Below are 27,584 nucleotides of genomic sequence, written 5' to 3'. Positions count from 1 at the left end.
CACCCTGTGGAAGTGTTGGAGGTGCCTGAGGATGGGCTGTGGAGGAAGTGTTAGGCAGAAACCTGTGCAGTTCCCTTGGGGAACACTGCAAAAGATTTAAGACTACAGGTAGAGCAGTAAACCCCTTTGGTAGCAGTCTGTACCACCCAGATTTACCTGGTAGCTGTGGCTGAGCAGTCAGACTTCTCTCAAGAAGAGTTAGGCAGTATGTAAAGTATACACAATATGTACCAAAACACAATAGCACAAGCAAACACTGACCAGAGCTTGGTTTCAAAAGTATATAGTTATTTATTTAAAATACACATAAGTTAAAAACACTCTAGCAAAAATATAGTAAAAGCACTTCAACACAGTTATACTGAAAGTAAATTCAATCCTTTCTCCTATCTAGACAACTCTAGGTTAACACCACTTAATTAAAACAGAGGTGAGTGCTTAACGTTAGATGACACTCTAGTAGTTTCCAAGAAAGGGAGAGAAAAAGCAGAAATAGGTTAGACACACCACTCTAAGGTCCAGAACACTTGCAATAGGCTTAACGAAGAATAAAGTCACAGGTGAGCAAAAGTCACTAGGCAGGGCCCACTCTTAGAGTAGCCGGAGCGAAAATGTGCCCAAGATCACACTGTTAGTTAGAGATTCAAAGTCTTGCAAAGAGTCAAAAAGAGTTTAGAGTGGCTCAGAAAGTTTAGCCAAAGTGTCCCAGGCACTCCCAGGTTCGAAAGCCGGGGACTAAATCTACCCCGTACAGTCGGTAGCAAGGGAAGCCAGGCGGAACACAGTACCTTAAGCGGAAAGGATCCTCCAGCGGGGGCAGTTGTTCCAGGCAGCGACAGCAAGGCTCGACGTCGGTCAGGGGAGAAGAATATCTCGCTGAAGAGCAGAAGAGAAAGGTCGTAGCACTGCCCGGGAAGAAACCAGCCGCGGAGTCCTCCGGTTCAAGGGTTGGTACCGACTTTCGCGGTATGGGGGTAAAGTGTGGTATTCCGGATGCCGGGGTGCTTGGCACAGGCAAGGCGGCCACGAGATACCTCAAAAGGACGGAAAGAAGGCGAAAACTGGTTGTCCCCACCAGTCAAGGGAAGGAGCCACTCCGTTAAGAGTTCTCCTCGGTCGTCGGGAAAAAGTGGTGAGACGGTTCAGCAGGGCTCCACCGGGTGGTGTCGTCGAAGCAGGTCGGCTCAGCTCTTCCCTCGTCGGATTCTTGGTCCTGTGGCGACTTCTGAAGTCCCAGTCCCCAAAGCCCTGCTTTTATGCAGCAAACCCCCATTCACCCAGCCTAGCTGTCACTCAAACATGCTAAGTGGTGAGCCGGGCGGCTCACCACTTGGGCCAATCAGGACGGAGTGCGACTTGAGTTACCAAGGTAACTCAGTCCAGGGTGCCTAAATCCCCCTCCACCCCTCCTAAGTACCCCAGACAGAGTGGCACCACTTTGGAGGGCTTCTGTGGAGAAGCCCGCCAAAAGTGGAACAAAGGGCTCCACTTTGGGTCAGAGTTACAGAGGCGAACACCAACGCCATTTTAGAATCAAGTTTTGGCAAAAAGTCCCAACCGGAGTTATAAAAATAAATATATAAACCGGCGGTATGTTTAAGGCTACCGTAAATAAATAATTAAATGTGTTAGCCTAAAACAATGGGAAATCCCATAGGGAAATATTCGCGGTCGAATATAAAAAGTAGTTTCCACTGCCACCAGCCAAAACTCGATCAGGGGGGACGGAGACGTGCCCCCTCGACTAACAGACCCTGGGGCAATCGAATTGCCCCAGCCAGTACGTCCACAATATGATGGTTTGTACTGGTTCTGTTCAGGATTCAAGACTAGCAAAGTCTTTGGTGACTTTACATGCCCTGGGAGACAGTAGTCAGTCCCAGGGTATGGAGTCTATGTTGGGGAGTCCCTAGGACACCCCTGGGTCACGGCACAGAGGGTGCTGTGTGACCCATATCACAAAAATACATGAGGCCCTATGGAGTAAAAGACCCCATAGCCCATTCAACACAAGGTTTAACCAAGAAAACACACTTCAACATGTCCAAGAGTGAGGGTAAAAGAGTCTCACTCTTGGCAGGAGAAAAAAATTAAACCCCAGAAATCCAGCAAAGCTGCTGGGGGACTCACTAGGTAGGGAAATTCAGCCTAAACAGAGAATTCTCCCTAACACTCGCCCCCCCCAGACTAAGGGACAGGAGGATTTAATCCACTCCTGGATGAACCTCATACCTCTAGTCGATGATATACATCCTAGAGAGTCCATCAGCATTTTGATGGTGACACCTTGACCTATGTTCAATGGAGAACTCAAAGGTTTTCTTTTGCAAGCTAACGGACCTACAGACCCTTTGAGGAACATCAGTCTTTTTGTTATAGGGGATCTGGTTGACCAGTCCCTCAGAAGTTGGTACAACTTCTGAACCTATGTTAGGCTTTTTCAAGGGGTCCTTATAAAGGATTCCCTTAGATCTAGAGGGGCCTCCAAGGTTCCTCACCACCTCTCTTGTGGGAGCAGGTTGGGTCTTAGGCCTCTTGGTTGGAGGGGTTGGGGTTAGGCAATGTACCTGCTTCCCCTTCCTCTTAGATCTACCCTTACCTATTTTAGGAGTTTCCCCCCTAATATTAGGATTTGAGTTGGGTTCTTCAGTAGAAGGGCCAACAGTCTGAAGGTTTTTGGCCTTAGACTTTTCTTTTCTGGTTTTCCACCAGCACTGAGAATTACCAGTTCTCTCAGGTCCAGATAGGGGCCTAGTTGGTCTATCCACCTCTTCCTCAGAAGCAGGGGGAGTCAGAGACTCTGAGACTAGGGGAACAATGATGGAGCTTGGTTGGGGCTCCCATGTTCCTAGCATACTATCCTGAAAGGTGCCTGGGTCAGAGGTCAACTTACTAACACCAGGGCTTGTAGTGGGGTTCTCAGTAGAGGGTCCCACAGGCTTAGAAGGGTCCTTCAAGGTAGCCTGTCTAGCCAATTTGGTTAAGTTCTGCTTCTCCATACTGGGAGGCCTGGGGGTATGTGACACTACTCCTAGAGTTCTTAGGTCATTCCCTAACAGGACCTTCCCAGGTACCTCAGCCTGAACACTGACAGGGATCCTTACTGTCATGTTGTTACATTGAATGAGGGCTGGTAGAATAGGAACCATTTGGACAGGGCCTCCAGACATCTTAGTGGGACCTTTGGGTGCTTTGGCCACATCCTCAGGTTGAAAGAAGCTTTCATCCACTACTGTTCTGCTGGCCCCAGTGTCTCTCCTGGCAGGAGTATCCTGGCCATTGACAAGAACACTGTCCACATAATACACCTTAGAGTTAACAGGTAGGGAGTTATACACAACCCTATTCTGGGGACTAACCAGACCCATAGGCTCTAAGTTTACAGTTGCTTGAAGACCCAAGGGTTCTTCAGCAAAGAGTTCAAAGTGGGCACTAGCCATCTGTACTTCATCCTCAGGAGTGAAGGCTAAGGAGACTGTGCTGATCCCTGCAGGTTTACCCTTGCACTTGGGATCTCCTTTGATATGGTCAGTACCCTGACAGACATAGCATTGTCCAAATGCTCTCTGGAAGGGTGGCTTGTTCTGACCTCCTTCTGGCTTGTGGCCAGAAGGTACAGTAGCCTGACTAGGTTTCCCATGTGGCTTACCCTGGTTATTTTGTGGTTTGGGGCCCTCTTTGGGATAGGAATTATTAGAATTCTCTTTGGAGTCTTTTTTTGGCTGTTTCTCCCCATCCTTCTTCTGAGTTACCCCAGAATCCTTGTGAGTGGCCCTGTTGGCAACCCACAAGTCAGCAGCCTTAGCTAGCTTCCTAGGATCCAATTCCTGTGAATCGGCCAAGTGCTGTCTGAGCTCAGGAGAGCAGGCATCATAAATTGACTCCAACATAAAGAGATTCCTCATTCCCTCATAAGTGTTCACCTTGTAACCCTTAATCCATCCCTCTAAGTTTTTCAAACATTCACTCACCCAGGTAGCCCAAGGGGTACCATCATGCTTTTTGAGGTTCCTAAACCTCTTAAGATACTGGGAAGGGGTCTTCCCAAACCTAGCTATCAAAGCTAGTTTCACACATTCATAGTCCTTCCTATCCTCCTCCCCCATCTCCATTACCACATCAGTTGCAACAGGGGGAAGCCTAGAGAACAACCAGGTGAGTAAGTCATTTCCTGTGATGTTCTGGAGCCCATGATTATATTCAAACAGAGACAACCAATCCAACACATCCAACTTAGGCTCATACATACCAACCAATTCTTTAGGCATCCGGGGTCTTTTAGGACTGGAACTTCTAGAGGAGCCAGAGAGAGAAACATTCTCAACAGATAATTTCTTCATTTCTAAGTCATACTTGAGCTCCATTTCCCTTAGCCTTAGTTCTTTGTCAGTTTGAGCATTCAGTTTCTTATACTCCAATTCTAGCTTCATTTTCTCTAGTTCAAAGTACTGAGGACTAAATGTGGGACCTGGTAAAGGTCCAGTAGGCACAGCAGGTAGAGCAGGCAGAGGCCTAGGGGGGACAGTTACAACAGCCTCACCCTCCTCTTCTGACTCTTCCTCAGAAACATCAACATTTTGTTCCATGTTAACTTCAATACTGTCATCTACAGTTGCTGGAGTGGTAGGCTCCTCTGAACCATCACCCAGACTTTGGTTAGCTAACAATCTTTCAATCAGCTCCATTTTCTTGCCCTTAGTCAGGAGATCCTTATGTTTACAGAGCACTCTTAAACAATCAGCAGTTTTGGCTGCAAGGGACTCTTGACTATAGCTTTCTATAACTGACATGTTAGAGGTTTTACTTTTTCAGTGCTAAGCTTTGTGGTTAGTTGCACTAAGGTATCTAAAGCACAATAAAATGTATACTCAATACAAATCCCACCGCTGTACACCAGTGTTAGGCAGAAACCTGTGCAGTTCCCTTGGGGAACACTGCAAAAGATTTAAGACTACAGGTAGAGCAGTAAACCCCTTTGGTAGCAGTCTGTACCACCCAGATTTACCTGGTAGCTGTGGCTGAGCAGTCAGACTTCTCTCAAGAAGAGTTAGGCAGTATGTAAAGTATACACAATATGTACCAAAACACAATAGCACAAGCAAACACTGACCAGAGCTTGGTTTCAAAAGTATATAGTTATTTATTTAAAATACACATAAGTTAAAAACACTCTAGCAAAAATATAGTAAAAGCACTTCAACACAGTTATACTGAAAGTAAATTCAATCCTTTCTCCTATCTAGACAACTCTAGGTTAACACCACTTAATTAAAACAGAGGTGAGTGCTTAACGTTAGATGACACTCTAGTAGTTTCCAAGAAAGGGAGAGAAAAAGCAGAAATAGGTTAGACACACCACTCTAAGGTCCAGAACACTTGCAATAGGCTTAACGAAGAATAAAGTCACAGGTGAGCAAAAGTCACTAGGCAGGGCCCACTCTTAGAGTAGCCGGAGCGAAAATGTGCCCAAGATCACACTGTTAGTTAGAGATTCAAAGTCTTGCAAAGAGTCAAAAAGAGTTTAGAGTGGCTCAGAAAGTTTAGCCAAAGTGTCCCAGGCACTCCCAGGTTCGAAAGCCGGGGACTAAATCTACCCCGTACAGTCGGTAGCAAGGGAAGCCAGGCGGAACACAGTACCTTAAGCGGAAAGGATCCTCCAGCGGGGGCAGTTGTTCCAGGCAGCGACAGCAAGGCTCGACGTCGGTCAGGGGAGAAGAATATCTCGCTGAAGAGCAGAAGAGAAAGGTCGTAGCACTGCCCGGGAAGAAACCAGCCGCGGAGTCCTCCGGTTCAAGGGTTGGTACCGACTTTCGCGGTATGGGGGTAAAGTGTGGTATTCCGGATGCCGGGGTGCTTGGCACAGGCAAGGCGGCCACGAGATACCTCAAAAGGACGGAAAGAAGGCGAAAACTGGTTGTCCCCACCAGTCAAGGGAAGGAGCCACTCCGTTAAGAGTTCTCCTCGGTCGTCGGGAAAAAGTGGTGAGACGGTTCAGCAGGGCTCCACCGGGTGGTGTCGTCGAAGCAGGTCGGCTCAGCTCTTCCCTCGTCGGATTCTTGGTCCTGTGGCGACTTCTGAAGTCCCAGTCCCCAAAGCCCTGCTTTTATGCAGCAAACCCCCATTCACCCAGCCTAGCTGTCACTCAAACATGCTAAGTGGTGAGCCGGGCGGCTCACCACTTGGGCCAATCAGGACGGAGTGCGACTTGAGTTACCAAGGTAACTCAGTCCAGGGTGCCTAAATCCCCCTCCACCCCTCCTAAGTACCCCAGACAGAGTGGCACCACTTTGGAGGGCTTCTGTGGAGAAGCCCGCCAAAAGTGGAACAAAGGGCTCCACTTTGGGTCAGAGTTACAGAGGCGAACACCAACGCCATTTTAGAATCAAGTTTTGGCAAAAAGTCCCAACCGGAGTTATAAAAATAAATATATAAACCGGCGGTATGTTTAAGGCTACCGTAAATAAATAATTAAATGTGTTAGCCTAAAACAATGGGAAATCCCATAGGGAAATATTCGCGGTCGAATATAAAAAGTAGTTTCCACTGCCACCAGCCAAAACTCGATCAGGGGGGACGGAGACGTGCCCCCTCGACTAACAGACCCTGGGGCAATCGAATTGCCCCAGCCAGTACGTCCACAATATGATGGTTTGTACTGGTTCTGTTCAGGATTCAAGACTAGCAAAGTCTTTGGTGACTTTACATGCCCTGGGAGACAGTAGTCAGTCCCAGGGTATGGAGTCTATGTTGGGGAGTCCCTAGGACACCCCTGGGTCACGGCACAGAGGGTGCTGTGTGACCCATATCACAAAAATACATGAGGCCCTATGGAGTAAAAGACCCCATAGCCCATTCAACACAAGGTTTAACCAAGAAAACACACTTCAACATGTCCAAGAGTGAGGGTAAAAGAGTCTCACTCTTGGCAGGAGAAAAAAATTAAACCCCAGAAATCCAGCAAAGCTGCTGGGGGACTCACTAGGTAGGGAAATTCAGCCTAAACAGAGAATTCTCCCTAACAGGAAGAAAGAGAAGGAAGGGTAGTCAAAGAGGGAGAAGAGAGTGCCAGATGGGTGGCAGAGGAGGGAGGCAACAGGGTTGCCAGAGAAGCAGCACCGGGTGCCGAAGAGGTTGCAGAGGAAGGAGGTGGCAGAGGAGCCAGAGAGGGGTACGAAGGGATAGAAGGAGAGGAAAGGAAGTTGAAAAGGCGCAGGAAGTGTCTATCAAAAAGAAGGAGATTGACCTGCTCACCAGGCTTAAAGTATTACCCAAGCCAACATAGTACCTTAGAAGAAAAGAAGAGCTTCAGAGTGGATGCCTTCAGAATGCAGCAGCACAGCACCCAGTCACTGAATACTTGGTCTGGAGACGAACGAACTAGACACTGGAGGGGAACTCGCAGCAGCAGTCATCAGAGGGTGCTTCCAGCAAAGGTTTCTTCACAGATTCTCGTGGCTCTGTGGATTTGGCACCTTTTTACAGAAGCCAGATGAAAAATGAAAATCGCTGGTTGCATGCTCTTCCCCCTCTCAGTCATGCACTCTGGTGAGGGGACTTTAGGGATTCAAATCATCGTGTCTCTGGCATTCCAGCAGGAGTCCACCAAAGTTTCAGCTGGATTCGGCATTCGGAAGACCATGCACCGTACTCAGGCTTGAAGTCCCAGGGTATTGGCGGTTTGCAGACCAGCAAGGTCGCAGCACGTCGTGGGATGGCTCAAAATGCAGGTCTTCTTGAGACTATTGGATCACAGCATCCTCTGCGTAGGAGTCGTCTCATTCGGGGCCCGCAGGTAAATTGGAAGGAAGGGTTGCATCAGGTTCCCGGTACACAGCAGGCTCTCCGGTCGTTTGAAATCACTACAGATGTCTTTTCTTCATCTTCCTCTTTTGATTCAGCTCCAGTGGTCGACTTGTCAGCAGCTCCCAGGATCAGACTATTTATCAGGAACTACAGCACAACTTCTGCAAACTCTCCCTGCAGTTTACAGAAAGGGGTGGTTGGGCTGTCCATTCAGGACAGCCAGCCCCCCGCTGGAAGTTAGTTCCTTTCAGGCAAGGTGAAAGACAAAGGAATGCCGAGTTCTGGACTCCTCCCTCGCTTCCTGCCTTCTCAGACACTCTAGAGCCTGGGCGGGGAATGCAACAGATTCCCACCGAAGCAAAGCTTCCACTGAGGTCGTTCCTGCCTAGTATGGCAGGGGAAGACTTCAAAAACAACAGGGATACTTAAAAATGGCAAAAAAGAAGGACCCCACCATTCTAATAGAATGGTGGACCTTCTGTGCATTACTGAGGCTGAATGAACAGTAATAAGACTAAAAAGTCACTAAGTTAAAACCACTGCCACCAGCCATTCAAGTAAACTTGCAATTGTAACAAACATTTTACAGAAAAGTGAGAAAGGGGATACATTGTAACCCCCATCCCTCCACATAAAGTGGGGTGTGCTGGCTCACCATATAAAATGTAAAGGGGATACAAATCCCTCCTTTACCCATTAGGAACAGTAGTTCACCCAAGTACATTAAAGAGAAATTAACGGGGAAGCCCAAAGGGGAAACCCAGCCTAAGCCCAAATGTTATAGAAAACTATAACTCCAATCAAACGACATAAAAAGGTCACCCATAAAAACAATAAAAGACTAAGTGAGAGGGGGAAAAAGATTCCTCTTCACCTAGGGAAAATAATCACCAAGTCCAAGCAAAATGTTCTGGCATTGACAAAGGTCAGGAAGATTTATCACAAATATGAAAATCTTATCCAACAGTGCCACCAGCTTGTCTCTAGGCACTTTAAAAATCCCAAGTGTAAAAGATTAGGGTGATACAAAGGTATTCCTACTGCACAGCATTGAAAGGTGCTGTTTCCAAACTTAAAAAGTTACAAAAGTGCAAAAGTCAAAAGGGAAGCTGTTTCCCAGTACTGACAGTCTGAAAAACTGATCGTTTCCCCATAACAGAATGAGCAAAAGGCCACAGGAGTGACGCTGAAGGCTTCACTTCCCTGTAAAAGTCGGGACAGGTTCAAAATCAAAAGCAAAACGTTTGGGGGTCTATACAACTATGGAGGGAAAGTTGCCAGTTGTGCAAGAAGAGATCTGGGGCCCGGTGCCACACAGTGTAGCCCTGAGACTGAATAGGGCGCAGATCCTAATGCAAGTCAATGAGAAAATCCAACAGAGGTCCGCCTGCTGAGTGAATATCAGGAACAAGCCACCAACCCTTGACCTACAGGTGAGTACTTATGACTTTGGTTCCTGAAAACGTTTTTCCAAGAAGACCTAACTCAGTGAGTAAACTCTTCGCTTTACACGGCAAAATTAAGGATCCTTTGACTCAGAAACCTGAGCTGTGAGACAGCAAAGACCCCTCAAGTGCAAATACGCTACCACAGCGAAGGCACATAAGATCGCCATCTGCAAAGCAAAAAAACATTGATATGACTGCCGAATTGACAGTGCATCATTTAACATCAGAGAGCTTTTTAAAATCTTAAAAGAACTTGAAAATCCCTGTCCTATCGCTAATGAAACTTTTAAAAACTCAAAATGGTGTCTCGACGTTCAGGCTCTCCTGATAAAAAAAGTGGAGACTGTTCGGGAAAATGTGAGTGCCAAACAAGCTGCTCAGGGCCCTGTAGGTGTTGATAACAGAAACGCACCCATATTGCACAGAATCCCCCTATTTATCTTTAGAGCAGTGACTGAAGCTGAAATTTCAAAGGTGCTGTTCAAACTTAAACCCACCACTTTCAAGGGAGATATTTGCCCTGCATTGGTTGTTAAAGCATGCTCGCTGCAGTTAACACCACTAATCACCACATTTGGGAACTGCTAATTTCAGGAAAATACTGGGCCTACCTCGATTAAGCAAGCATGGATTTCTCCATTCCTGAAAAAGCCATAATTGGATCCAGATCAACCTGAAAACTACCGTCCTCTTTCTAACATACTTTCTGCTTAAGATTCTTGATAAGGCTGCATACACCCAGATCCAGGACTTTTTGGAATCACATAACATACTAGGCCTCCAGCAATCAAGTTTTAGGAGTGCGCATAGCACCGAATCCACTCTGTTAGATCTGAAGGCAAACATGCTGGATAGCTTTGAAAAAGGAGCACAGTAATCCTGATGCTACTTCACTATCTGTGGCCTTTGACCTGGTGGACCATGCAATACTTGTCCCTAGGCTTCAGAAATCAGCCCACTTTTCTTGTGAGGCAGCAGAATGGGTAAAGGTGTTCTTTTCTGGTTGAAAAGTGAAAGTATTTTTCAACGAATTAAGGGCAGAGGATTATCTGGTCTTGTGTGGAGTACCACAGGGGGCATGCATATCGCCTACACTTTTCAACATCTATACAGTTCCACTCTTTAAGATACTGGAAGCAAAAGCGGTGATTTTCACAATCTACGCGGACAACACACAATGCCTGATTCCACTTTATGGGGACTATGTTAAAGACACCAATAGTGTTAATAACATCTTTGACCTGATGGAATCCTGGATGGTAAATATCTGCCTTACTCTCAACAACACAGAAACAGAGCTTATGATTGCTTGCACGACCCACTGCGCTACTATGCCCTCGGGCCTTGTGCATGTGCTATATAAATAAAATTAACAAAAGAACAATCATCCTTCACAGAACAATCATCCTTCAGAGAAGTGGGACCCTCCACCAAGAAGTAGCATGATTGAATGAAATGACCACAGGAGGACAGAAGAGCCTGCACAAGGAATACCAAAGTGACTCAGCTGGCTAACGTGGAATGCACACCAGCAAAAACAGCCCCTACAGTAGGACAATGCTGATGGGTGGTGGCAGCTTCCAACACCAACGCAGGAGATCATGGTAGTAAACGGCAATAAACTACACTAAAATGGTGCAGGAAAATGTTTCCAGGATGGAAGGCCTTGCCCATGCAGATGAGGAGGATCAGAAGCAGGATAAGGAAGACTCAGGAAGGACACCAAGCTCTTGAAAAGACAACCTGGAGCACAGGCAAGAGACACTGTTCCCACCAGAGTTGTTGGACTCGGTCTCAAAACCAGCAACAGTGGGTTTTGATGGCAAAATCATCCAGCAGGTAAGCCAGTACACTTTCTATTCCCACTCACACTGCATATACTCATGGTTAGATTATATATTTATGGACAAGAAACTGGTCTCCAATATCCAGGATGGTAGCATGGGAGATATAGGCTTTTCAGGCCATGCAAAAGTATAGCGGCTCTTTGATTTTCCACCTCAAGAGAAGCGACCATGATATTGGACTTAGAACCCTGGGTTGGTGAGGAATCGTAGCTTTAGGGAGGAGATACAAAAGGGGTCTAGGACCCAGGTGAACCACAGGGGCAAAACCAAAGTAGGTGGGTTGGGGACCCGAAAGAGATACAAAGGCAAAGCCTATATACGAGAGTCTGGGACCCGGAGAAAACCAAGACGAGAGAGCTTGAAACAAACATTATACATTAGCGAATATGGAACAGTACCTGACAGGAGAGTACACCAGGTCTTTTTCAGTTGGACATTAAGTGAAGCTGGGGTAGAGAACCGGCGAAAGCAACACACCAGGGTATGGGACCCATATGAGGTTGGACGAGGCCCAGCAAAGCACAAGGGTCAGGGACCCATACAAGAGTGAACAAACATATAGTCAAGGGGCTGAGGGCCAGAGCAAGTCAGAGAGAGCTTTGAAAATATAAAGGAGTCTGGGACCCACATAGTTTTGCGCTGTAAGTAAGGAGTTGGAAAACAAGTCAGGGAGATCCCGAAACAACCCAATTGGTTCTGGGACCCATGTGAAAGAGAAGGGACAAGTTACTCACCTGTAACTATTGTTCTCCAGCATGGGTCTGGCATGGATTCACATGCTCATGAATATTCCCTGTCATCAGGCTGGGAATCCGCGGTAAAAGAAAAACAGTTTCACTTTCACTTATAAACTGTATTTCTCCTCTAAACCAATCACTGTCCTCTGGGTCATACTTCCCCCATCCAATGACAGTCCTCTCCCTAAGCCCCTCCTCTGGCAGCCATCTTCAGATTTGGTAAACGCTTAAGGCTCCAGTATGACCAAGAAGAGCCACAGAGGGGTCAAAGGGAGGGTTTGCATGTGAATTGACAACAGACCCATCCCTGAGAACAATTCTTACAGGTAAGTAACTTGTTCCTTCTCCGGCATGGGGTCTGGCATGGATTCACATGCTCAGGAATAGCGAATACATAGCAGTACAACATTACACAACCACGGGAGGTGGCAAGGATCAACAGAAGCAACTAACTCTTACCTCCGGAACAGACTCATCTCAAGTGAACAAGTTGCCTAGCACTGCTCGTCTGACTCCTCCCTGGAATCCCTGTCGATGCAGCAGAACCTTGTGAAGGTGTGCATGGACCTCCATGTAACTGCCCTACAGATGTCCAGTAGGAGCACACCAGACAGGAACACTGCCGCAGCGATCGCTCTGGTGGAGTGGGCTCTCGGCCGGCCGGGCAGTGGTCGGTACACCAACCGATGACAGTGCACGGAGCAGCCGGAGAGCCACCTTGAGATGGAAGCCTTGGACAAGCCCTTCCCATGGTTCACAGGACCAAAGTTCACAAACAGCTGAGAAGTCTTCCAAAAGCCCTTCATGCGTGTCACGTAAAACTTCAGGGCACAAGCAACGTCCAGCGAGAGCAAGGCCCTTTCAACCGGTAACAAAGGCTTTGGGGAAAAAAACAGGCAACACCAAAGGCTCGTTGAGGTGGAATTCCAACGAATCCTTCGGTATAAAACAGGGGTATGTTCGCAGCACCACCCTCAATTCGTGGAAAGTCAGGTATGGTTGTTTGCAGGATAGGGCCTGGATCTCAACTACCCTCCTGGCAGAGGTGATGGCCACAAGGACAGCCGTTTTCCATGAGAGGAACTTGAGAGGAGCCTGATGCATAGGCTTGAATGGGGCCCACATGAGCCTAGTCAGCACCACGTTGAGTTCCCACGCCAGGGCAGGCACCTTCCCCGGCGGGAAAGATCGATAAAGTCATTTGTGGAACTCCTTGACGAGTCAATGAGACCAAAGTGACGATGTACCTGGAGACCTTGTGTAGTGGGAGATAGCCGCCAGATGAACCTTGATCGAAACGCGTGCGTGTGACTCTTAACAGGGGAATATTCTGCGACCGGCACCATGTAGCAAATTGCTTCCACTTGTGACTGTAGCACTTCAAAGTCGACGACCCCCTGTCCTTGGTGAGGATCTTCCTGCCAGCAGGCAACTCGTATCCTCCAAACTCTAGGGATGCAGGAGCCAAGCTTTCAGGTTCAGCAACCCTGGATGATGATTCAGGATAGCGCCTCCCTCTCTGGTGAGCAGATCCGGAACTACTGGCAGCTTGACCAGGGGTGATGCAGACAGACTAATAAGGTCTGGATACCAAATCTGCCGTGGCCACACTGCGGCGATGAGTATAATCCTGCATCTGCACTGTTTGAGTGTGCTGATGACTTGTAGCAGGAGAGTCAACAGGGGAAATGCGCACAGACATAGGCCTCCCCACGAGAAGGGGAATGCATCCCCCATTGTTCTTGTTTGTTGAAATCTGCTGGCAAATGTCTGGCATTTGGAGTTCACCGCTGCCGCAAACAGATCGGTCTGGGGCCTGCCCCACTTGACGAAGAGGTGATTCACCTGGTCCTGCCGAAGTTCCCACTCATGGCACGAGCGCAACTCCCTGTTGAGGGAGTCCATGATGGTGTTCTTGACTCCCGCTAAGTGAAGAGGAACGAGAAACATCTCTTGGCCGACTGCCCAGCGCCACACGTCCTGTGCTTCCATGGAGAGCGCTGGGGATCGAGTGCCCCCCTGTTTCCTGATGTAGAGCATTGTTGGGGTGTTGTCTGTGAAGATCCTCACCACCAAGAACACTCTCTGGCGAGTGGGCCCAGATGAGCCAGTCGTCGAGGTACGGATATACATGTATTCCCCCGTAGACGCAGATGGCCCGCCACAAGTGCCAGGCATTTTGTGAACACTTTCTGGGCGGACTTCAAGCTGAAGGGTAGGGCCTTGAACTGATAGCGCTGTCCCTGCACTATGAAGCGTAGAAACCTTCGGTGTTTCCTGTGAATGCGGATGTGAATAGGGATGTGAAAGTAGGCATCCTCCTGGTCCAGCGACGTCAAGAAATCCCCCTTTTCCAGTTGGCCAAGCATGTGCTGCAACGTGACCATCCTGAATTTCTGAGACTTGAGGTACTTGTTTAGATGCCGTAGGTCCAGAATGGCCCGCCATCCCCCCCATCTTTTTTCTGACCAAAAAGTATCTGGAATAGACTCCGGAGCCCCATAGTCGTTGGGGGACTAGCTCTATTGCATGGCCCGCACCTCCTTTAAGAGCTGATGAATGTGCTTCTCCTGACGGGACACTGGAGTGTCCTTGGGCGAGAGCGTCCAGCACCCATCTGTCGGTGGTGACCCACTCGCTGACGAACCTCGTCAGACTGCCTCCCACCGGGGTGCACGGGTGGGGGCTCAACGTCCTGACCGGTTCAGGCTTGCTTTGGCGCCAGTGTCCTGCCTTGCGGGTGACGTCAGTGCTGCCCTCCTCCATCGTATGCCTGGGAAGGCCTCTACGCTTCCTGAGTTGTAGATCTGGAAGGCTGACGGTACAATGAGGAGAAATCTTTGGACGACCTGCTCGACTTTCCTCTAGAAGAGCGGTGCTGCTGGAGTGTGCCCAGGAAACGGATAGTCTCCTTATCCACTTTGATGGCCTGTACGGTCTCGTCAACGACTTTCTCAAAAAGGTTATCCCCGTCGAAAGACATCTCCAGCACCTTCGTCTGGACCTCCTGGCAGAAATGTGTGGCCTTAATCCAGCCCTGGCGACAAAGGCAGACACCGTTCCCCATCTGTCGGAACCCTGTGTCAGCAATGTCCAGCGCCACAGTGATGGCGTGATCCGACACCACCTGCCCTCCTGGAAGAGAGCGATTGCCTCCATCCTCTTATTGTCGGGGAGGAGCACCAAAATAGGACCCAGCTTGTACCACAGCTCCCTGTTATACCTGGCTAGGATCGCCAGTGCGTTGGCCATATTGATGGTGTACGTTGCGGTGTAAATCACCTTCCTTCCCACGCTGCCCGGAGGTACTGAAGATGACAAGGACAGATTAGAGAACCGTTTCCTTGCAGCCGCCGAAACCACTGAATCCGGTGATGGTTGCGACCTCAGGCACTTGGGTGCAGATTCTGGCACCTGGTAATTATTCTCCAGCCTATCCCGTTTGGCAGAACCGTGCAAGTGTTCTTCAAGAGGGCCAGGCCCTCCTCCCACACGTTGCCATGACTGTCTTCCTCTTGGCCTCATGCCTCTGGTACAAAAAAAAGCCTCCTTCTTGGTTTATCCGGGCACAAGCTGGAACAGCTCGGAGGCTCTGGTGATCATGGAATGAAACAACACCACCTCATCTGGTGGGACACCCTAGGCTGCGGAGACCCGCCGCCTGCTGCGACGATGTAGTCGTTGTTGCCGTATCCATGTCCTGGTCTGCTGGGGGAGAGAGGGCCCGACGGGGATGTGGAGGCAGAAATGGGGTTGTCAGATGACGCCTCCTCCTCTTCGTTGGCGGCTGATCAGAGGCCTGGGAGACCAATGGGACGAGGCCTTGTGGCATCCGCTTCTGAATCTCCAACACCAAGGTGTTGAGGGTTGACAGAATGTCCAGACACATCCGGGGCTGAGCTGGCGTGATCAGAACACTAGGCCCGCGCCGCCCTCTTCTACGTCCTTGTGGACCGTGGGTAAGGACTCCAGGTCCTTGTCGTCCGTGGGTGAAACTTCCTTGGCCTGGGATACAGCCTGGGGCTGATCCGGGTCCTCCTTGCCCCCCCCTTTTTTTCAACCCTGAGGGGTCAGAACCGGGGTCAGAGACAGCATCACCTTCTCCGGCGTGCCAGCACACTTTGCGAAATTCACTGCAGCAGTTTCGTGCTTCAGGTACAGGGACACCTTCTGAGCCGCGGGGGCTACCTTCCCGGGGTCAGCCCCCTTCGCCTTAGTAAGAGCAGCTGACACCAGCTCTATCGTCAACGAAGACTTATCCTGCGCCGATTGGACCTTCTTGGGCAGTTCAGCTTTCTTTTCCTCCGCCCGTGGCTTCTCAGCCTTCTGCCGCAGCTTAGTTGGGTTTTGGATGATTTCCTTTTTGAGGGGGAGCTCTATTGCCAGCTGCCAATGGAAGCGGATGGCGATGTTGAGCGCGCCCTGGCCACCGTGGGACCCGCTTCCGTGGTGACCCCGGTGGACCGAACTTGTGGTTCATGACCTTGTCTTGGGTCCTCACGGATGAGGCACCCTCAAAGGACTTAGAAGACCACTTTTCGGACCGGCCGGTCCTGAGTGAGGCATGACACTGCTCGGAGCATGGGGCAGAGGCCTTGGCGTTCAGCCACGCCGCCAGTCTACTGTGCCTGTCCTTCGTTGTCTTCTTGGAGAAACCAAGGCATATCTCGCATTCTCCTTCCTTGTGGTCCGGATGCAGACATTAGAGGCGTTGCATGTGTTTGTCTTCAACAAACACATTCCGTAGCCTGCACTTGGTGCAGAGCTTGAAGAGGGATCTTCCTTCTCCTCCATCATGGTCGGAGGGTGCAAAGTAGGGCCGATGGTCTTCTGGAAACTTCGACAATCTTCGCCCTTGAGGGACGGTGAAATTCAACGACAAAGGATGCCCGCTGTCAGCAGATGGAGAAAAGAGAGCACAGGCTCTTTTGGAACAAAAATAGAACCTAGACGTAGCTTGCAGAGCAAACTCAAGGACTCCCAACACTGAAGCGTGCGTGCGGTAAAAATCTGAAGATGGCTGCCAGAGGAGGGGCTTAGGGAGAGGACCGTCATTGGATGGGGGCAGTATGACCCGGAGGACAGTGATTGGTTTAGAGGAGAAATACAGTTTATAAGTGAAAGTGAAACTGTTTTTCTTTTACCGCGGATTTCCAGCCTGATGACAGGGAATATTCATGAGCATGTGAATCCATGCCAGACCCCATGCGGGAGAAAGAGACATTTTCTGGAAATCTGAATTTTATAGTCCAATCTGGCGGGATAGTGTACCAGACTTGGCGCTACAGTTTTGAGTTGGAAGAACTCCCCCACCCCCCTCACTCCCTTTTTGATACAAAGAAAATATACTTCTGCACCCTTACAACACACATGAAAACCTGGGAACGCAAGTCATGAACAATTTTCTGAGCAGCTCCTTGGTGCCCACAGTTTCAGAGGCAGAAATGGAAACTCTGAATAGCAACATATCAAAGGAAGAAACCCTGGTAGCCTTTGGCCATTGAAGACCAACAAAGAGCCAGACTTGGATGGCTTTACAAGTTTCTCCTATAAGTCCTTGATTACTCAATTACTAAGCCTCACTCTATGACTGTTTCACCATAGTTAGGCTAATGTGCAAATTGATTTCTCAATGGGGGAAGCAAGGATCAGAAATTCACAAACAAGGCTGAGACCCAAAACTGTGCCCCTCCTGTCGTCCTATATGGTCCTCAATACAGATTTGAAATGATATGCTAAAATGTTGTTGAATAGGCTTCCAAGTGTTCTCCTGGAGATATTGGGTGTGGAGTACTCCGGTTTTGTGAGAGGACGACGAGCCATTGGTAATGTATAGAAAGAGGTGAATCGACCAGAGATAAGCTGCAAAGAAGCGACTTTGTGCAGTATGCTGGCCCTCGACTTGGAAAAAGCGTTTGACTGCTTTGAGTGGCCTTTGTTGAAGAGAGTGATCATGATTTGCAAACTAGGGGAAGATTTTACTAGGAGCATCTTTGTGATGTAGTCATGTCCATCTGGTTTGGGCCAACCAGAAAGACCAGACAGAGTTGCCGCCTGTCTTCCTTGATCCAGGATATCGGCTATGCAGGCAAGATGTACACAATTACTTTATTCACTGATGATATCATTGTGTCTTTGGGAGAACCCAACAACCCCCCCCTTCACTTCCCTCCGTGGCAAATACTTGATTGCTTCCATTGCACATAAGCCCTCAGAGCCCACTTGGATAAAAGGAATACTCTGAATGTACCCTTAGAGGCTAGATCAGCTACAGAAAAACACTTTTAAGTTGGGCGGCAGATTGCATAAAACACTTGGCTATTTATTTCATCTCCAGTGTTTCGTGCCTCTGCAAGGCAAATTACCTAGTCCTTCTAGCAGCAATTAATTCAGATATAGCACGATGGAAGAATCAAGTGATGTCCTGGTTCAGCAGGATTACCTCGATAAAGATGAAGATGCTGCCTTTTATAATGCATCTTTTTCATGCTCTCCCAATATCGCTCCCTGTTTCAATTCCCAGAAAATCTTAACGAGATCAATCAGCCTTTGGGTGGAATAACTCAGTTGAAAGAGTTTCCACCTCTACTCTTTTTAGGCATAGGACCAACCGAGGGCTCACAGCTCTGAATGTCCTGTAGTACTATGTTTTGCAAGTATAGAACTATTTAATTTAGTAACATCCTGGAAGAAGATGGAAGAGGCCATAACTGGGAAACCTTTGCACTACATGGCATGGCTCCAGCACAAACATAGACCGAGAGCAGTGTATGAACTCCCTGTCCTGAAAGGATGTGTGAAGACGTAGGACGAATTGCGAAGAACTTGAATCTGACCACATTCTTGGGGCCACTCACACCCATACAATTTAATCTTGCTTTTCTTTGAATCATGTAAAGAAACTTATAAGGTCACTGAAGACAAACGGATCAGCTATTACCAGTGGAGGTACTGGACTCTTGATGGGGCAAAAAGCGTGGCTGCAACCAGCCCCCTTACTGCATTTGAAAACATTATATTATCTGCCGAGCCTGACCCCTAATCTATAAAAGAGCCTAAATATATCCACCAACAGCTCGTTCTTTTCTAACCTGGGGACCTCGCATAAAGATCTGGGATGGAACCTCCGATAAGGTTTGGTAGGACATGTGGCAAAATACAAGGCAAACATCAAAGAGTACCCAATTCACTGAGCAAGACTTCAAAATGCTGTCCAGATGATACCTCACCCTAAACTTGACTAAACATTTTCGAAACCAGGATCAGGGTTATATTAGCAGGGATGTGGAGAAGACACATACATTCACATATGGTGGTACTGTCCCAGACTAAAGTTGCATTGGGCGGAAACGATAGAGGTGGTTCAGCAGGCCTCCTGTTTACAGATACCTCTGGAGCCAGCGGCCTGTCTTCTGAGCGAATTCCCAGGTACTCTGAAATACAATAAAAGGGAGTGTGTGCAATTAGCCCTTAAGAGTGTCTTAATTGCTAGTAAGACTATATCCAGCTTCTGCAGATCTGCATGCATCCCCACAATGGACGGCTGACTGGCAAAGATGTGGAACTTGTTGATCCATGAAAAAACGACTTGTCATTCAAGATGACCTATCTTTGTTTTTCATAATGTAGGGTAGATTTCTGGATTGTGTTGCATGACATAACCGAGAGTATACTTGCCCCCCTAGGTTGCGCGCATTGGGTCTAATGAATGGTTCATGTAGTGAATGCTGGGGGGGCAACCTTAACCTTGGGTCGCCAGTACAATTTCTCCCTGATATTAGATTGTAGCCAGGCTGAGTTGTAAGGCGACACTCTGAAGGTGGGTAACTTTGATGGACCATATACAGAACTTGCCTACATCCGTGGTTGGTAGGGGAAGTGTTGGGGGGCATTCTGGGTCTGACAATGTTGGGTTCTTATGTTGAGTATTTTCAGAGTACCATTGCCTACTCCTTTTCCTTTTCATATTTAGCCTTGTTATTGTTGTTCTAAAACAATAAACACATATCGATTAAAAAGGAATATTTCTGTGACACACAGGGATTGTCTTGTATGGAATTGTGCCCATGTTCTTTGTATTTAATGTTTGCACATTCCTTTCATACACTTGACACAAAGATTTAAGTCGGTTCATCTCTGCGGTGCAGTTTTATTGAGTGTTTAGGTGACTGTAGGTCCTATTTTGGGGTCTTTACCAGATCCCATTCTTGGCAGGTGAAGGGACACGTGACATTAATTGGATCTCAGGTGACATCTGCAGTGCCGTTCTCCTGGTCACCAACAGCACAGTATTTACTCACTCATGTTCTGAGGGGGACAGCTAGTTTCTGGATATCTTGTCTGAATAGCTTTATACAGAGTTCATGAGAGATAGAGTTTCTGTGAGTGTCTTCTATAGGAAGCCATTAGCTACTTCTTCACCTTCTGAATGTTGTATTCTCTTACTGTGACATCATGACAGGATTATGGAATTTTGACATTACCGCAGGAAGATACAGCATTTTCTCGACCAGCTATTCCTTTTTTTCGTTTTGTGTAGCTGAGGGGTGGGCGCAGGGGAAGCTTATTACTACTCTGCCGGTGTGGCAATACAGGGGTGGTGATGAATTTAGTGCCAGTTTTAGCGCACCACCAAGTTTGATAGTAATGTGGAGGAAAAACCTTCAGCACTCTGGTGGAGGTTTTGCTACACATTGCCTCCAACAAATGTATGATTTACTGCATGGGAAATAACCGCCTGCTGTAAATGCTCCAAACCCCCAAAGGAGTCCAATGGACTCTACGAATGGTAATGAACACCGCCATTCTCACACTCATAATCTGACGGACTTACCACGATTACTGGGGGCAAAACGTGTGTTAGTATTTATTATGTAGTTTATAAGCTCCACTGTATAACCCCTACCCTACAATGCTGCTCTGCAAGGGACTGCACATGTAGTGAAAAAGGGGTGCACTCTGGTCGAACACAAAAAACAATTGAAGGTTGGCAACTTGCAACTATGGGGTTCATCCCATATCGATGTTCTGAGTTACATCAAAAACAATTAGAGGGAAGCTCAAGATGTCCGTCAGATGCTACTCGAACCCTGTTGGTGGAATGTATCCCTATAGTTGATCAAGCAGTAATTCTGTACGTGTGTTACAGTATATTCATAATGTTACATGTCAATCTGCGAACGTTTCGGTTCTCTGCATTCTACTGTTTTCGAATGCAGAGAAGTGAACGTTGCAGATTACGGCGGTGAGGCTGGACGACGGCAGCCGCCGGGGACTCATATAATAAACTCCAAATCAAACTACAAAGCATTGTTAAGAGTTTGATTTACTACAAATGGCGACGAGGGTACAGTTTTGTTGTAGGACTGGTTGAGATTTTTTCCCATAGACATGTGTTTGGTTTAATTTTAATCCTCAATCCTTTGTTTATTTTCTCCCTGTTTTCTTTAACCCTTGTATTTCCCTTCCTACCTCTTCAAACCGATATATACATTTTCCTTATATTCTGGTGTTTCTTGGTTGTGTATAAGGAAGGGAGATGTTACAGTATATTCATAATGTTACATGTCAATCTGCGAACGTTTCGGTTCTCTGCATTCTACTGTTTTCGAATGCAGAGAAGTGAACGTTGCAGATTACGGCGGTGAGGCTGGACGACGGCAGCCGCCGGGGACTCATATAATAAACTCCAAATCAAACTACAAAGCATTGTTAAGAGTTTGATTTACTACAACGTGTTGCATATTAATTCATCACGGTTCTTTTTATCTAACAAATTGAATTTTCATTTCGGTCCTGCTTGTCTGTTTTTTATGTGAACCCTATGTCTGAGGCAGAAACCACTATTGATGACTTAATGTCTTGGCAAGTTCAGTTTCCAGCAGGGCCAACTTAGTTTTTTGTCCTTTGGAGGTCGATAAATTGTGTACCTTTACAACTGGGGGATAATAACAGCTATTGCTACAGCACAAAGAAGCGGAAGGAATCTGGCATTAAGCTGGATACACAAACCGGAAACTATTAATATACTTTAAATGCTGATGAGCTGTTTTTTTTTTTTACTTAGTTTTTCGGTTTTATTATAGATTGTTTGTTACATGTGGAAATTCCTACTCCTGGTACAAAAACTAAACCCTCAACAGCATGCCGCATGCTTGGTTGTATTGTTGAGTCACTAACTCCAGCATTCCTGCTTGTGCCGTAAGGGCTTTCTTTCAAAGATATGTCGCCATTGAGGTAATCCCTAATGCTTACACCAGGGTTACTGTGCATTCTTTCTGCAAGCACCGCGCAGTAGAAGCTAGTTCCATGGCTGAAATCCAATGTAGTCAAGCCATACTAAAGAAAATATTTATCTACACTGCAGTAGACCTCTCATTGTAGCTCAGGGCTGGAATATGTTCCAACCAAGGACTAAAGGTACTGTATTGTGACATAAGAATAGGTCAACATTACTTAGGGCCTCATTACGACCCAGGCGGTAAGGGGTTAACGGTGCCGTAAAAGGTGGTGGCACCGTTAACCCCTTACCGCCTAATTACGAGGTCCCTTTGCGGGTCTCTACCTTAACGGCTGGTTTTACCAGCCGTTAAGGAAGGGACCCGCAAAGGGACCTTGGAGGTATCATAATTACCGCCTTCGCCATTCCCATTGAGCCCTATGGGGCAAAAATGGGAATGGGGAAGGGCCAATGGTGATTGGGGAATTACCGCCCCGCCAACCTTGGAATGGGGCGGTAATTCCACCATTCACCATGGCGGATTCCGGCGTCAACCTTGGTCGTAATGACCCCCTTAGTGTACTTGAGGTACAATGGGCCTCATTAGGAGTTCCGCAAAAACAGTTGTAATGCAGTGGTAACAGAGTTACCACTCCATTACTGCCACAATACTGCACCGCCAAACTATGGGTTTGGAAGTAAGGTGGATGAAAAACTTCCAGCAAAAGGCTATAAGTAATTCCCCCACATTACTGCCAAAAAACAGCAATTTCACCAGAATTACCACCAGTGGGAATTCTACCGAAATCCTAAATGGGGACTAACACCACTGTACCGCCACTTGCATCCAGTGGTAATTCCGCCGTACCAAGTGGCGGTAACAGTAAATCCATTTGGTGGTACAGCAGATTTACCACCATGATACCACCAAACATGTAATGATGCCCAATCTTCTGTACTCTTAGACCTTCCTCTTCGTCAGTCATGCACCCCACTCACCATTCCTTCAACATTTTTCTAGCCTTACCGTCACAGGTGGTTGAAAAAAGGACTCGGATGGCAAGAGTTGGAATGTGGGTCTTTGTACCCAGGGATTTTGACCTTAGCCTTCTAAGCTTCATTAAAGTGGGGGGCGACCTTGTCTAGTACCCTGCTATAAGACCACAAATACAGGAGTGACTACTATGAGTAACTTTTAATGATGTTCATATCTTTCCTCCTTCTTGCAGCTATCTGTGTGGATGGCACCTTCCACAAGTACGTTTTCACCCCTGATGGTAACTGCAATCGAGAAGCGTTCGATGTGTACCTGGACATCTGTGACGATGATGACTTCTAACCAGAAGGTTTTGTGAACCGGACATTGTACTCTGCTCGAATAGGACCCACCCTGGAATGCTGGGCACTGGGCACCCTCACTCTAGCAGTCCAGTCTGGAATATGGGGCGGTGTGCGGACCTTGGACTTTTTGACACTGCAGACTCCTGGCGTAGCATCACACCATGTGCCACACACAAGTGAATGCCACGAGTATAGCAGTGTGTAGTGTGATGCACTTCCGATTGTGCCATGTGTGACTATTGCCTCCTCAGCTCAACACGTCCCTCCTGTGAACAGTCCACTTCTGCATCATGGATCATTCATGGATTTGCAGGCGTGCATTCTTTTTCCAACTTGTATCTGGCGCCAGGATAGTTATTAAAATCGCTTTTTGACATTGGACTTGGTGTGTGTCATAAAGCCCATTGCAATATGATCTTGGGCAAATCAGCTTTGTATCTTTTCGTTCTGCACTCCATCCTTTCTGTGGCTGGAGTCACATTCAGAAAAACGTGTGCAATAGACTATGGGCCTCATTACAAGGATACCAGCAACCTGCAACACCATTACCAGCACCCAGTCTGGATTATGAGTGCCGGCAATGGCTGTAAATCCCCATTCCATGGAGCCCCGTAGGACTCCATGGGGAGATTTGCAGGTATTACCGGCAAAGGTAATACCAGTTATTTTTGCTGGTGGCATGGCGGAATTATCTCTAGCTCTTGGCTGAGGGTAATTCTGGCCACCCCACCGGCAAACTTGGACTTTGCCAGTGCGTTAACATGCTGTTAAACGGAATTACCGGTATGTTATTGCTGCGTTGACAAACTCCTAATGAGGTCCAATATCTCTTGACATTTTTAAGAAGAGGGATAGCGTGTTAATATTCCTTCTGCATGCTCAGCCCCATTCACCCACAATTGCGACAACAATCGCATGCAGTGTTCTTTTTTTTCCTCCTAGCTGCAGGTTTTAGAATTGATTTCTGTCACACTTCCCTTTTTTGGACATGCCATCTTTATTCTTTGCCTTGTATCTGAGTAGCTTTGAAAGAAGCTCAGTGACTGAACCTTGATACCTGCAAGGTGTGACTTAATCATAACCAATGGCATTCCTCTGGGCAACTCTCGAGCCATCAGGCTTGGTCCCACCTCAAAAGGGGCAATCCAGGCCAAACTGCTAGGTCACATGCACGAGACCGCAAAGGGTGGAACCAACCCCGATTTACATATGGCCATTCATTGACTCTCTGTAAAGGCATAGTAGGCTGAAAAATGATAGTGTGGGTGGTTTCCAAGAGCGAGGACAAAGCTTATGATGGATACAAAACCTTACAGCCATTAATCGTCAGTTTAAAAAAAATATTGCGTCATCTGCCAAACCACTGGCTTAAGCAGGATATTGGTTGTGGTAGGCTCTTCTCTGTCGAACGGTCGGTCACCCTGTGTCTTCTGATTGCATCAGGTGGCTTTGAGTTCACTGCCAGAATACATCAAAGGTACCAGAGGAACTATCGCCGGATCATGTTGATTAATGATCCGCGTTACATGCAAGGAATACATTTGTAGCAGGACACAAGTGTCAATATCTATGCAAAAGGCAGTCTGTATAGGGCTCTGTATCACAGTCAGCAGAGCTCTCCGCCGTCTGCATTTTCCTACTGTACTCAGCGCAGTTTGAGGTATATCCGTAAAAAATGTGCATGTCACATACTTAGCACTGAGAGGGCTGTGCCAAGAACATGACCTACATGTTTACAGCCGTAGAAGGGATCAAAATGGGCTACTTCTGGCAACACATCTGGATTAGTACCTCCTATTGCACTTGGTTAAAAACTGGTAGTGGATTATATATCTGCCCCTGGGCTATGTTCCCTCTAAGCTGTGTGCTTGCCCAACTTCCCAGTCTGGTACCACTCAGAAGAGCATCAGAAGTGCACACAGACAATTGCTACCTTCTCATGCATCAATAATGTCACTGCAGTTACTTGCCATTAGCATTCCCGTGTTAAGAAAGATAATTATACTATCTACTTTCAACATGCTGATCTAGCCCTTTTTACATTACAACCACTATGTGAGGGTTACCTCACAAACCTATTTAATTAGCCCTCTAAGAATTTTAGCGAAGAGAATGTGCTGAGCCTCTCTTCTTTTAGCAGTGCTAACATTACTCAAGGAGGGTAGAGCAACATTGCTTGGCCTACTAAGGATTATGGGTATGGAAATACTCCTGGCATTGCTCGTACTTCGCAAAGATATTCAGAAATCTAGAATGCCTTTCAGGCAATCTGCATACTTTCCAAGTTTCCAGGGTTTTATTGGGCACATAAGTTAATGAATGCTATAGTAACTCTTATCTCTCCTGTAAATCATCCATTTCACTGAGCACCTGTATAATCCTACCCAACAATATGAGGGGAAGTGAATTCTGCAAATAATCTGGCCCACCATGCAAATAATTGTGTGCATGGATGCCGGTTAATGATATTGTATGTCTCATTTTAAACTGCCCCATAATATCACGATGAGGCTTTGAATAAAATATGTTGTGGTTATACACATATACCATATAATGTTTTATTGCTACAATCACCAGGGTAGCCAAACGTTATACTGAACTGTGTCAACTAGTATTGGAGGCCAGCATAGGTGAGATAGTAGGATAAGGGTAATTTAGTGCAGCGCATGGGCACATTCAGCCACTTTCACAATCCAATTTGGAGGTTTCGACAGAACAGTACAATGAAGAAAAGGTGCTGCTTGTTTGTGATAAAGGATAACAACCTTTAGAAACAGTTGCTTTCAGTTTTCTTTTCTGTACACAGCTTCTGTGGCTTTTCAGTATAACAATATATTCTCTGTTAAGAGGCTTTCGCATCCCCTCTATCATGTTTAACTGGCAACAGTGAATTGCATAAAGATGCTAATTACAGGAGAAAGTACTGCTTCTATTATACCTCTGAGTAGTGCAGCCGATTTATGAAGCTAACCTATGTGGTTATTTTTTAAGGGACTCCTTGGGGTACCCCCGGTGATGGTCTTATTAGTTTAGGCTGCGGCGAGGAAGCGTTGGCCTAGAAACTATCCATCAGATTCTGTGTCCAGTCATTTTACCAATGACAGCGTTACACGCATGGCCCCAGATAAGATTGGAAGTGAGAGTATTTTACTCCCGAACTGTTGGAGTAAAAATATTTTTCAGGGAGTCAAAATGTATTTACGCCAGTGGAGGTAGTTTTTGAGTGAGTGGAAACATATTCTAGCGTGAGGAAAGATATCTTTTTGTAATGTATACTTTCTTTCCACCTACTAATTCATGCCAATTAAAAGAATAACCTTTCTGTAAAGGCTCGTTTCAGATGAAGTGGTAATATATACTATTTCCCACTAATCCAATGTTATCAGTGCAACATTGTTGGTGAAAGCAGAGAGTAGACTGCTATGAATACATTGTTTCCTATTTTGTGCTGAAAATATTTTAACTCTTCATTTTCTTTTGTTGGGAGTATTTGCCTGCTCATAGGGAATATAAGTGGACGGTCCTCTGCTTATCTGTAGGGCTGGTTATGAGTAAATGTTTTCAGTCTTCTATTCTCAGAGCAATGTAATGTTAATTAGCAGTGGCACAGGCATGCTGATTATCGTACTCTGTTTTTCAGCAATTCTTGTCTCCTGACACATACATTATGAGCGGCATGTTCCATGGCCGCGATGCAATTCTCTTGGCACATTTTTTTATTCATTTATATAGCGCTTTACTCCAAAGCGCTGCACAGATCAACATTTACAGAACAATAAAATCAGGATAAAGGGGTGTAGAAAGTTTCCAAAATGTTACATTAAGACTGGAGAAGATTACTCTTAATTGTAGAATGAAATAAAGAATAATTGTAAGCGAACAAAGAGAGAGGGGCACAAGCAATGTGATTGGAGACAGGGGGACGAGGGACTGATAGAAATTGAGATTAATAACAGAGAGAAGGAGAAGATAGTTTAAAAGAAACGATATGAAAGATAAGAAGGAGCAAGACCATAAAGAGATTTAAAAACAATACAAAGAAAATAAAATTTAAGTCAAGTGTGAAACGGTAGCCAGCCGAGAGAGGATATAGACTGAGAGATAGAATCACGAGGAAAAAGTACATATAACAGACAAAAAGGCATTAAAAACAGACTTTTTAAAGGAGCTAAGCGAGAAACAGGAAGAC

General features: G+C 46.7%; 1 protein-coding gene across 2 annotated transcripts in view; it reads left to right on the top strand.

The window, feature by feature from the left end:
• The window catches only part of WDR45 (WD repeat domain 45), a 387,946-nt gene extending 364,172 nt beyond the window's left edge, over positions 1-23,774 (top strand). For both annotated transcript variants that reach the window (XM_069645221.1, XM_069645222.1), the window contains one exon: positions 23,284-23,774. In XM_069645221.1, coding sequence (XP_069501322.1) covers positions 23,284-23,393 — 110 coding nt within the window. In that variant the 3' untranslated portion in view covers positions 23,394-23,774. The remainder of the gene's footprint in view (positions 1-23,283) is intronic.
• The last annotated feature ends 3,810 nt before the right edge of the window (positions 23,775-27,584 follow it).

Source organism: Ambystoma mexicanum, chromosome 2p (genome assembly GCF_040938575.1).
Source record: "Ambystoma mexicanum isolate Mex_15411 chromosome 2p, UKY_AmexF1_1, whole genome shotgun sequence".
NCBI classification, from domain to species: domain Eukaryota; kingdom Metazoa; phylum Chordata; class Amphibia; order Caudata; family Ambystomatidae; genus Ambystoma; species Ambystoma mexicanum.
This window is presented reverse-complemented; position numbering and strand designations above follow the sequence as displayed.